General features: G+C 36.6%; 1 protein-coding gene across 1 annotated transcript; it reads left to right on the top strand.

The window, feature by feature from the left end:
- The first annotated feature begins 2,425 nt into the window (after positions 1 to 2,425).
- On the top strand, positions 2,426 to 12,330 carry frmpd2 (FERM and PDZ domain containing 2). Its single transcript, XM_060888123.1, has 21 exons — positions 2,426 to 2,546; positions 2,898 to 3,061; positions 3,702 to 3,767; positions 3,908 to 4,087; positions 5,455 to 5,521; positions 5,601 to 5,679; positions 5,854 to 5,980; positions 6,438 to 6,509; positions 6,659 to 6,836; positions 6,991 to 7,120; positions 8,048 to 8,186; positions 8,868 to 9,020; positions 9,766 to 9,951; positions 10,102 to 10,289; positions 10,451 to 10,608; positions 11,024 to 11,113; positions 11,316 to 11,393; positions 11,506 to 11,613; positions 11,745 to 11,871; positions 11,969 to 12,137; positions 12,238 to 12,330. Exons 1-21 carry the CDS (start codon positions 2,426 to 2,428, stop codon positions 12,274 to 12,276), a joined length of 2,619 nt encoding a protein of 872 aa, XP_060744106.1. The 3' UTR covers positions 12,277 to 12,330.
- The last annotated feature ends 774 nt before the right edge of the window (positions 12,331 to 13,104 follow it).

Below are 13,104 nucleotides of genomic sequence, written 5' to 3'. Positions count from 1 at the left end.
CACCTGAGCAATTGAGGGTTGAGGGCCTTGCTCAGGGGCCCTGCAGTGGCATTTGGTGGACCTGGGATTCAAACCAATAACCTTCCAATCAGTAGTCGAACACCTTAACCACTGAGCTACCACATCCATCTGTAAATGGAAATTGTTGCATCATATACTTAAGCCCTTTTCACGTGTGTACTTTTTAATTTATCCCTAATGAGCAAGCCAGGGACAACTGTAGTAAGGCCTCCTTGTGATGATATGAGGAAGAAATCTCAAAAACACTCAAACATATAAGTCCTTAGCTCTGTCTTTGTTTTGTGTAGCACCATGGTCCTGGAGAAACATTTCGCTGTGTACTGCAACAGCTATATATAGATGAAATGACAATAAAAGCTTCTTGACTTGACTTGACTCAAAAGTAAACATATTGTCATCTAGGTGACACCAGAAATTATGTAAAATAATTTTCTTGTTAGATGTTGGAGATTTCAATGAAAAACTGTTCATATCATTTGCAGTCCATTCTAATTCTAATAGGAAAAATGTATTTTATAAAGGAATGGTCATATTCATCCAGCTTCTGAAGAGTGCAGATCATTTTTATACACTGCAGTAAAGTGTCCAGGAGTTGGTTACTGAAACCTAAATCCTACAATACACAGATACTAGGCAAAGATTTGTAGCATTGGCAACTGCCAAAATTTGGGTCTTGTCCACCCAATCAAAGTTTGAAGGGGGTTAATGCATGAATCCAGCTACAATCATGTGCAGATGCAACAGGGAAAATCATCGACAAAGTGGTAGATGGTCTTTTGTTATTATCCAGCCTCTTCATTCCTTGACAAAACCGATAAATACATTTTATTCATTCAACTAGTGTGTAGTTTTCTTTAAATTACACTATAGCAGATGGCTTCTCACTTATCCTCAGGTTATCATCCCATAAAAGCATGTTCAATTATGCAAATAAGACCCAAGGGGAATGTACTGTGTAAAACATCAGATTATAAACACTAAATGTTTATTGTTCACCCTGGGTAGTGTGAAACCTGAAACAAGGTTACATAAACTAGATGCACCATTTCAGGTGAGAAAAGCTCCAAAGTCTCATTTCTACCAGCACTTACCAACTGTTTTGGCTGGTATATGGTCAGACCAGTTTGGATATTCCAGCAGGGAACTGCAAATTGCTTGCCTACTAGCTTTGTTTCTCCCATTCCTTGACCTCCTCTTTCTCCTAACTGCACTTTCTACAACATGTGAACCTTTTTAAAGATTGCGTTCAGCAGGTTATTAGGAACACCTCTCTAATTGCTTATCCTTACTGGTAATACAATTAAGTTCTTACATCTGTGTATCTAAGTACAGCACGAACAAATGGACTGTCCAGCATTTTGATAAGAAACAGGCAATGAATAAACTACTGTATATGCACTCATACATGCTTTAAGTCTAAAGCGTGATTTATTCATAAGAAGAGAATCCTGGTGAAATCTTTATAAGCAGTTCATTCCCAGCAAGCATGTGAGACTTACCACATAACATGCTTGAGAGGATTACTCCAGAGAGAACCTAAAGAACCTACAATGAAAACATCATTTGTGAGTATTAACAGAGCGTATACAAATTTTATATATAAAGCATTGCTTCTTTTAGAAATTTGAATCATTTTAATAAATAGATCTTACTTAAACAGTCGTGCTGAGAAAGCAGTAGTCCAGAATCACTCTTAAAAATTAATAATCAATTCATTAATAGTTAGACAGTAATTTCCAGACACCATATTATACATATATGTGGTTTTATATTTGTAGGGTGGCATATTAAAATGAAATTACAATTTATATTATGTTTTATTTCATTTATTTCATAAAAACTTCTCCGGGAGATCTAAACATCTGGGTGTTTTTTTTTTTTTTTTTTTAGGGTATTTAGTTTTTTTTCTTCACCAGAGCTAATATTTAGGAATTAAGATCATTCAGTTTTGTAGTCTACTGCTAGGCATCAGTATTCATTTCATTTTAATTTACATATTTTTTAATTTTATTTATAAAGCACATTTAACTATAGACATTGTCACAACATAGCTTTACAGAAAAAAAAACATAGTTAAGTGGATAATAAATAAGACATAAATAAGCAACAGCTTTATTTATGTTTAATGATTAAGTCATGCCTGATGTGTATGTTCGGTTTATTAAATCCTTCTTTACACACATTTTCATTACATCTATGGCAATATCAATAATTATAAGAATACTATATAGCAGTAAGTCTATAACTACTTAGAACTATATCCATAACTAGAGAAAAGAAAAGGTTTTCTTAGGTTTTCTAGAATGTCTTGACTAAGGAAAGTTTCTATCACAGACTAAACAAGTTTTGTGATTTTTAGTCTAGATAAATCTGTTCCAGCAATCCATCCACTTTTGCAGAAAGCATGAGTACTTTTATGAGCCTCTTAGAGGTGCTGGAGGTCCAAGGGTCTGCTCTGGATGAGGATGAGGTGTGGGCAATCCTCTTCATTGCAGCAGAAACTTTAACAAGCATCTCAAATAAAGGTACAGAGATGGACATGAAGATTTAAAGATTTAACTACATAGCAACTTGCATACAATAACTAAACGGTACATATAATAGACTTATAATATATAAATTACTTTCCTTTGATTAAACCCAATAGATAACACAATTATCATTTTACCAAAGCATTGTTAAAACTTTCTGTTTTTCTTTCACTTAAACTTATAAACCCATTGTTTTAACGGCACTTAGCATGCTAAATTAGGCTTTATAATTAGATCACCTCAATACAGGAAAACAATTCCATCATCAATACACTGATTGCTGATTTTAATCATACAAATATTAGTCACCAACTATTCCCCTGCTGTTGTTGACTGTCTCTCCAGGTCCTGTTAATCTGTGCAGTATTATTAGCCCAGGCTCCATTTTGATCTCGCCTAGTGGCAGCGTTGCCTTCAAAACCTGCAGCCGCACCGACAATGTGGCCTCTTTCACCTCTCCTGAGATGACAGTGGCTCAGTCTTCTTCCAGCAAAGAGGCTGTGGAGAAGGTGAGCTTTCCAGGATATGACTGTCTTCCAGGAGATAATCCAAAGTTCCAGGCTCGGAAACCTTGTTAGGAAAGTCAGATCTAAAAGACAGGATAGAGATTTTATAACTTATCTAGGTATAACAAGACAGACTTGGCAGAGTTGTGGATCTATGTGCAGTGACTAGTCATGATATTAGACAGCATAATAAGAATATTGGGCAGTGTGACCTGTTTGCTCAAATCAAAACATACTAAACTTAAAGGTTTGCTATTCAGTGTTTTTTGTTGTTTGTACTTTGATTGGATATTGCATGGTTCATATCCATTATTTCTTAACTCCAGGGTTAGAGATTTGATTCCTGCTTTAATTGTGCTCTACCGTGTATTGGCACCCCATCCAAGCTGTCCTCCACCTTGTGTCCCGTGTGCCCTGGAATAGGCTCCAGGTTCCCCAGCACCATACATTTGTTTGGAGCAAATAATCTGATGTAGACACCTTACATTAAGAGTGTACTAGTGTAGAGGGGGTGTATTAATGTGTATTGGTCGCAGTGACTTGATCAACAATCTCTATTATTGTGCCATTAGAGGGGATAATGGTAGTGCACATTAGCAATTGTTGCAAATGCAATCCAAATATATTGCTTTTTTGTTTCTAGATGTTAATTTACTCTCTGGGAATGACACTGTACTGGGCTGTAGATTATCAGATCCCTCCAGATCAGGTGAGCTGCCAATATTTCATAATCTTTGTGTAGCTTTAGCCATTATTTCTGGTAAAGAAAAAATGCTATACATGGTTTACAATTCTAATCCTAATTGAATAACACGTTATATCTTCTAACAATGCACATTTGTCCTGTAGCCTATCCAGCTTACTGACCACTTGAACAGTCTTCTACTGAGTATGTGTGAGGAAGAGTTTCATCGACGGCCTAACCTGCAGGAGGTGCTGCAGCAATGTGAAAAGCACCAAAAGAATGCTCTGCTTCTTCCTCCAGAGAGAACCATCAAACAGCTGGTCCAGGATGTTTTTCAGCATCCAGTAAGTCTGCTTTCATGGAGCAAAACCTTCATTTTGTTTGTCTGGTATCATCTGCTCTTCTGTCTGAATCAGCTTATTGTGTGTGTGCGTGTGTGTGTGTGTGTGTGTGTGTGTGTGTGTGTGTGTGTCTACTGATACTGGAGGCACTTTCGTGCAAGGATGTGGACCTGGAGGATCCCACTCTCTCACAGCCTGAGTTTGATTAACTGAGCAGGGATCTAACCCAGCCACTCTGGGGTCAACTCTCAGTGCTGGTACCAAGCCCAGATAAAATAGGAGAGTTGTGTTAAAAAAGCCATTTGGCATCCTTCACGCACCCTGAGATAAAAAACTCAGGACTTCTGGTAGTTCCCAGAGTATCTAAGTCTACTAAAGGTGGTAGAGCGTTTTCCTATTTAGCTCCCAAACTTTGGAATAGTCTTCCTGATTGTGTTCGAGGCTCAGAAACACTTTCATAGTTTAAATGTAGATTAAACACTCGTCTCTTTAGTCAGGCGTACACATAATTCTTCCCACAATATTGTGCACTATTACATCAGTCTTGCAAATATTATGAACAGCAGCTACGTTAATTCCTCTCCACTGCTTCTCTTTTTCTACCCATCCCGAGGCATCCTTAAATTGTACCAGCTTCGATCGTCTTCCATGCGATGATGATGCGATGACTGTATATTTATAATCACATCCTGTAGTGTCACCCATATGAGGATGGGTTCCCCTTTGAGTTTCCCCTCTCAAGATTTCTTCCTTCCATTCTAGGGAGTTTTTCCTTGCCACTGCTGACTGAGTCACCTCAGACATTTATCCACCTCAGGATAGATACAAACACATTTAAATATATCTAATATTAATCTTGAATTTTGTATTCTATTAATCTTTTTATTACTCTTTATATTAATCTTTGTTCTATGTTTATGTTCTATAAAGCTGCTTTGAATCAATGTCAATTAGGGATGTGGTAGACTAGTGGTTTAGGTGTTGGGCTACCAATCGGAAAGGTTGTGAGTTCGATTCCTACTTCCACCAAGCTCCCACTGCTGGGCCCCTGGCCCTTAACCCTCAATTGCTCAGTTGTATAAAAATGAGATAAAAATGTAAGTCACTCTGGATAAGGGCGTCTGCTAAATGCTGTAAATGTAAAAAGCGCTATACAAATAAAATTGAATAAAAAAAAAACCTGTGTCAAATAAAATGTGCAGACCCAGCAATCTGCTGTGGTGACCCTGAACAGGGAACAGCCAAAAAACAACAGCAATATTGTGATGTAGATACTTTCAGATTGGAAATTTACAAGTTATTAAGTAATGAAGTGAGACACATGTATATTGTATAATAGTAAAAATAGAAAATATTTTTGTGTTTTCCAGGCAGAGAATGTGTTGGCTAACAGATCAATAACAGATCAGAGTCAGTTGATTAGACACAGGCTTCGAGGTAGGAATTTATTTTAATAGTCACCTGATAGTTTGTCTTAAATCAATACTGATACGTAATAAGATCTATTTTGTATTAGGAGGCTACACTGAGAATTCTGCTTGCATCCCAAAAGCAGTCAGTTCACCATCCCACATTGTCCAGGCTAAAAATAACAGGTAAATTGTCTACTGTAGTATCGTATATTCAGGAGATTTGTCTTGATGGAATTTACCGTACCTGACTAATAACTCTCTCTCGAACCATTGCATTATTTGAGCCTGAGTCAAATAAATGTGGGCTTGGATATTACACTGGGCAGTTATGTAACTGTAAGTCTGTTTATGTTCTAGAAGCTACTATTTCTCCCATCACAGAGGAAGCACCAGCAGTGCATACCTTGACATCCAAAGGCAGCACAATGACAGATCTAACCAGTCATTTGACTCTTCACTCAATCTAAGTGAGAGGAAGCTAAAGGTGAACTGTTTTCCCCGATGTATCTGTTGCTTGATTTTTTTTTACCTGTTTTCCTCCTGTTATATCATCTCAGTTTTACTCTAATTGTGATTCTGATTGTAAATATAATTACTATTAGATTTTGATTGAAATGATTATTGGAATCATTGGCATTACTGGAATTCTGATGCATTTAATCCTTTTTTCACTGTATCCTATTTATTGTTATTATCAAGATCCCCCAACATACCCTTACACAAAAAATAATAGTTTCCTTTTTGAGTCTGGTTTCTCTCAAGCATCTTGGTGATCTGAAAAAGACTTGCATAGAATGTTCTAGTCCATATAAATAATTAATGAACATTTACCCATTTTAACCTTTTCTCGGTTTAGTAAGTATAAGTATATTTTAAATATTTTGAATATGAAAACCCCAGATAATTATACAAAGGTGTTTTCAAATGTGTCTCTTTTATAGAACTTGGGACCCGAGTTTGTTCGCATTTTGGATGAGCCATTTATTACTTTGGAGCTGCCAAGTTCCATTGTGGTGAGCTTGATTCTCATAAAGGTCCACTTACAATAATACTCTGTTGATTCAAAATGACTCAATATTAGATTGTTTGGCTCTGTCCATTATGTAAGTTATCCATTTCCTTTATTGTTCCTTTTCTTGTCTGCTGTGTTTTCTTTCTGTAGTCAAAGAAATGGAAATCTTGTTCAACACAAAGGGACGTGAGAGTGATTATGCCAAATGGACAGACCATCCTAGTAAAGTGTGATGTCAAGACTAGAGGAGGAGATGTGTTTGATATGATTATTGCCCATTCAAAAATGGTGGAGCACTTCTACTTTGGCCTTGCTTACACTGACAATAGTGTGTGATAAATGTCATTTCTATAGTATCAGTTATATATACACTAATTTTCACCCAAAGCGTCACTGTTTAATATCACAGTACTCCTGGTTATAGTGTCAACATCAGATTACAGTTATTTACTAATATGTGGTTCATATTTCTACAGCCAAAGAATTCTTCTTTCTGGATAACAATACCAAAATTTATAAAATTGCCCCAGAGAGCTGGAAAAAAGTATCCACATCCACGTTTGTCCTTTATGTCCGAATCAAATTTTTTATCACTGATGTCAGTCTACTTTTGTAAGTTTCCTTTGTCACTTAAAGTTGTAGTTTGTAGAGTGCATATAGAAATATACAGCCATGTGAAAAAATTAGGACACCCCATTACATATTAAGTTTTTTATTAAGAAATGTCAACATGTCAATTTCTGATCTTGTTTTAAATTGTACCTGTAATTGCTTGTAAACAGCAAAAACAAATCACTTTTCACTTATTAAACGATAAACGATTAAATGATAATTAAAGTTGTGCAGTCTCTTTCTGATTGTAGATTCATGCGCTTTTACATCAACTGTAGCAACAGCTTGCTCTAAGTCCCTTGATGATAGTTTAGGGTCTTTGGAGACTTCTTTAAGCATCTGCTCTTGCAGTTGTTCTCCACTTCTAAATAATTTTCAGACAGATTGCAAATTCTGATGTGATACACCTGTAGGCAATTTTGTCCATTTTAAGTACAAATAATTGTGGGGGCCTTACTTTTTCCTCACAAGAAATTCGATTTTTTAAATAAAATTTTACAGATCGTTTAAAAAAAGACCTTTTGTTTTATTTGTTAGTTATTAGTTATATTACTTGAATCTTCCAACATGGTTAAAATAAAGATTAAATGCCCATATGTTTAACTAGTAAAAAAATACACAGGCTTTCATAGGGTGTCCTAATTGTTTACATGATTGTATATCCCATGAGCTAGTAGGAGTTAATATTCTAAATGTTGATCTATGATGAATCTGTGTCTTCCCACTAAAACGCAACTCGCATGGTATGCGTAATTTGAACATATTTATTTTTAAAGGGTGGAGTGGGTTAGGGGCAAGAGAAAGACTGGCTGTATTTTTACCTCAGCTGTTATTTGCCTTACAGTCACTGTGTATACTTATTCCTTGTTTTCAGTCTCAAAAAATTCCATCACATTCTGATTGTATTCTTATTTATTATTTTGGCAGACACAAACTGACACAACACCAGTACTACATGCAGCTCAGAAGGGATATTCTCGAAGACAGATTGCCCTATACCGAAGAGACTGGCTTGTTTCTCAGTGCATTGGCTTTGCAAGCTGAATTTGGTGACATTTTGCCTGAGGTAATGCCAAATGACTGTAAATTAATGATGATATAGCTTTTCAATAGCTTTTTACATTCTTCTCTGCATCCCTGCAATATAAAAAAACTGTTACAGCCACAACAGAGGCAACAAAATTATCCAGATGGCATTGAATAAAGAGTGCAAATGCTGCTGTGATACAAGCTGGGGTCCCAAATAGGATACCTGAGAAGAGTGTATGATGTAGAAAGACACAAAACACCCAATGACTTCAGATGACATAACTGATGATATGTCCCATCACAGTATAGAAAGTGCTTGAGAGTGGAAGCAATATGGTTTTTATGGCTTAGTGGGTGACAAAGTTGCCTCATACCTCCAAACGTACAGTTCCAATCTTTGCCCTAGGTTCATGGAGCCCCATGCTTCAGGGGTTTCCTCTGGGCACTCTGGATTTATTCCCCAGACCAATGACATGCTTGGTAGGCTTAATTTGTCCTGTATGATTGTGTGTGATTGTTTCCTGTGAAGGTTTGGAACCCCATTCTGGGTATCCCCTTGCCTTGTGCCCCAAGTTATAGTACCCCTATCCATCGAGATGGATGGATAGAACAGTTTGATATATGTCACATTTAAATGGAAATCAGTGTGGGGGTAGTCAAAGTTTTAAACTTCCAAATATTTCCAAATATCCAAAAATATTTGTCTAACTGTTTTTAGATGTATGGGAGGGAGTACTATCAGCCTGAGCACTATATTCCCAAGAGCTTGATGGAGAAAATGTCACTGCCTTGCCTGAAACAAGAGTTACAGCAATTACATGCTAATAATGCAAATATGACTGCTGAGGAGTCCGAGCTTGAATTCCTCAAGGTGAATCACGATTTTCTTCAATTATTCTATAATCTCTATAATTAGAGATTTTTGTTGTGTTTTCTGCACGGAATTCTAGTGTAATCAGTGCATATTCCTGTTTGTTGTGCTTAAATAAACAGTGAACGAAATCCCTGAACCATGATTTCAATGTTATTTACTGTATAACTTTTGATGTACACAATTAAATCACCTACTTTTTTTTCATTATATTAGACACTGTTTTGTTGTTGTTGTTGTTTTTTATAAAAGTTTAAATTTTATGAAGGGAAATATTTACCTTTGCATATCAAATTTAAGTAAAAAGTCGTAAGTAAAAAAAAAAGTGAAATTAATTTGCTCATGTTAAAATTTGCTTTTTATTACAAAGGACAGTTTCCACCCTGTGCTTCAGTGGTTTTCTCAGTGTACTCCAGTTTCCCTTCCCAGTCCAAAGACATGTGCTGTAGGCTGATTGGCATTTCTAAATTGTAGAGTTTGCGAAAGGGTGTGAGATTGTGTGTGCAATTGTGACCTGTGATTGGTTGACACCCTGTCTAGGGTGTTCCTTGATTTGTGCCTGGGTCCAGTTTACTGGGTCCAGGTTCCCTGTGACTTTGTGTATGATATGGATGGATGAATGAATGGATGGATGGACAGTGCCTGATTTGTATATATAGAGATATTGTTATAGAGAGATAGATGAAATTGATGATAGGTGAATGAATTTGAAAGTGTTTTTGGTCTTGTTTTTGACCCCACAAAGGTCATCCAGCAGCTTCCACAGTACGGGATGCTTTTTCATCGTGTGGTCCAAGAAAAGATGTTTAGCACAGGAGAGCTGCTCTTGGGGGTGTGTACCAAAGGCATCGCTGTGTATGAAGTAAAAAACAACATCCATACCATGAGATTTAGATTCCACTGGAGAGAAACCATCAATATCTTTGCAGTTGTAAGTTCACGTCCACCCTATCAGAAACCTTTTGAAACATGATTTCCAAAATGAAAATTTAATACAATAACCTTTGAGGTCATAACCCATCACTTTCAGTCATAAACAGCACATTCTATATTTTTTTTCAATGTTTGGTTCTTTTCCCAGAAACGTAAATTCATAATTGTGAGCAGCATCAGTATGAAGAAACACATGTTTCTTATGGAGAAATCCAGAATTGCAAGTTACCTCTGCAGCCTGTGCACAGCACAGCACAAGTTTCACAAGGAGATGAGCTCTCGCCAGTTGAGCCACAGTCTTGTCTCAGGCGAGTCCTTTACTGTAATACAGGCTCTGTAATATTTAACAGATAACAGTGTTAGAGGTATCTGAGCTAAAGCTAGTTACTTACAAGCCATAATAATATCACATAAATCCAAACCAGTTTATCTGTTTGGTATACCCTTTATATTTTTTCTGTTTCATTAGAGGATACTTTACGCTGTGAAGTGTCCAGTGCCCAGAATGAAACAAGCAGGAGGATTTCCTGTTTTGAGGGGAACTCTAATGATGGCAGACCTGATGTAGCTTGTCATGACTCCATGAGCAAGCTGTGTGATGACGTTGCCAATCGTATTGAAACTAAAATCAAACAGCAGCGCTACAAGTTAGATCATTATATTCTGATTCATTATAGACCTTGTCTTATATGAATATAAAGTGAATATAAAGTGAATATAAAGCTGATATACGACATATATATATATATATATATATATATATATATATATATATATATATATATATATATATATATATATGTATATATATGTATGTGTGTGTGTGTGTGTGTGTGTGTGTGTGTGTGTCAAACCATACATAGTCAGTACAAGTAACAATTAAATTATAATAAAATATAATTACACACACACATATATATATGTGTGTGTGTGTCAAACCATACATAGTCAGTACAAGTAACAATTAAATTATAATAAAATAATATATGTCTAAGAAAATATGCCCAAGATTGTTACATTACACTTGTCATAAGATATTGATGATATTAATGGGTAATTGATATCATGACCTTGTAGTTCTTTGAGTCAAGATTTTCAGAGATTCAGTGTATCTTCAAAGCGAAGCTCTGGGGTTTCATCCATCCCTTCTTTTTTAAGAGGTATAGTATAAGTATTCAACTTCACTGATCTTTTTCCAGTCACTTTTTCATTCATGTTCAAGTTCTATCAATTTTTTGTAGGATCATTAGCTAATCAGGTGTAGATAAAATAAAAATTTGGGAGATTTTCTTCTTGGAACTTTTATTATTTACCACCACAAAAAAGATCTTTAATGCTTTTTTCTGTCCTACCAACTTGCAGAGACTCCAACAAGCCACCGAGCTCCTGCAAGAGAAATTCTCTGTGTAACTTTAACAAAAGATGTGAAATTAGGCCTTGGTAAGGTTGCTGAATCTTAATTTTATTTATTAGTTTAACCTTATGAATTTTAAAGGAAACAATGTTTTTCTTGTCCTAATTGTAATTTATCTTTATTTGGTCTTAATACAAGGTATTATAATTGTTGGAGAAGACAGTGCTAGTGGTCTGGATCTAGGTATCTTTATTGCATCTGTTGTGCCAGGAGGACCAGCTAATAGAGATGGACGAATCAGACCAGGTCTTTGTACAAGAATGTTACATTTATGAAATGTTTTGCAACAGGATCCAGGGTCATATTATAATGTGCAGATTAATGTAGAAATAGAGACAGTAGAAATAGCTACCACAGATTGTCCTGTCTTCTCTCAGGTAGCCGGTTAATCTCACTAAATCAGATTAGTCTGGAGGGAGTCCCCTTTAATGAAGCAGCAGAAATCATACAAAGTAGCCCCAACCAGGTGGAGCTCATCATCTCCCAGTTCAAAGGTAAAAATGAGTTTGGTAGAAATCAGTAGTGGTCATTTGCCCTTATTGTCAAGCAAATATCTTAAAGAAGTATAAAACATTTCTGCCAATATTCCTAACTGGAACAGAAACTGCATTGCAGAAAGATACTATGAACTACCGACCAGCATGTTGTATTTGCGTATCTCTGTAGACAGTCCAGCAGGAGATGGTCTTGACGAGTTGGTGACGGTGATGATGACGCCAAAAACTGGCCGTAGGCTCCATGTGCCTAAAGTTCATGTCCTCAGTGTACAGGTATGTCACAAACAACAGCAAGCAAATTCAAGACCAGAGGAATTTAAAGTGCAGCTAAAAAAGTCTCTGACAATGAAGTGAACCATCATATCTTTTACAGGCTGATCTGATTCAGAGAGATAATCTGGCCACTGTATGAGAATCTGAGCCCAGACATCTCTATCTCCAGCCACATATACCAGCTCCTCCTAGGGACCCCCAGGCATTTCCAAGTCAACTGTAAGAAATTGTCTCTCCAGTGAATTCTGGGGCAGACCCAGAATCTTCATTCATTGGAACATTCCTGATACACATGCACCAAAAAACAGGCCAGTGGACATTCTTCTAACATCAACTGGCTCCTCTCTAGTTTGAGAAGCAGTGGTTCTACCTCAGGGCTCTCCCAGATTGCCAAGCTTCTCACCCAATTACAGAGAGTAAGTCCAAGATGAGGCCAAAATCTGCCTGAAACTTCAAGTCCACCTTCATCAACAAATGGCAAGGTCTATACCTTTACCTGAAAGGAGCATCCCACTCTTTCCCAGGACCCCAGAATGGTGGATTCTGCTTTTTATCACAGTAAGTTTTCATCAGTAATATAAGAGATCCATTTCAGATGGATTCTTTCAACCCTCATGCTGTTTGAATATCAGAGTAGTATATTATATTACTATATTGATTGCATGGAAGAGCAGAGCTGGAAAAAATAATGGTTATATTTGCAGAATTTGAGGAGATTGCTATAACTTGAATAAGGTTATCTGTGAGATCTTGAGAATACTGTAGGGTTGTGCAGAGGACTTGCAAAGGTTGTAATTAGCCAATTATCTAGATCATGTAATTAGCAGGAAGAGCAGAGAGAACATGGTGGTTTGTTGTAATGTTGGTACACAGAAGTGCTAATCAGAAAGCAGCTTCATACCACAAATATACCACAAATAACATCAGGATGTGTAATAATAGACACTACTTTTTAAGCACACGATAT

This window comes from Tachysurus vachellii, chromosome 2 (assembly GCF_030014155.1).
Source record: "Tachysurus vachellii isolate PV-2020 chromosome 2, HZAU_Pvac_v1, whole genome shotgun sequence".
NCBI classification, from domain to species: domain Eukaryota; kingdom Metazoa; phylum Chordata; class Actinopteri; order Siluriformes; family Bagridae; genus Tachysurus; species Tachysurus vachellii.
The sequence above is the reverse complement of the archived record's forward strand: the minus strand, read 5'-3'. Positions and strand labels throughout refer to the sequence as shown.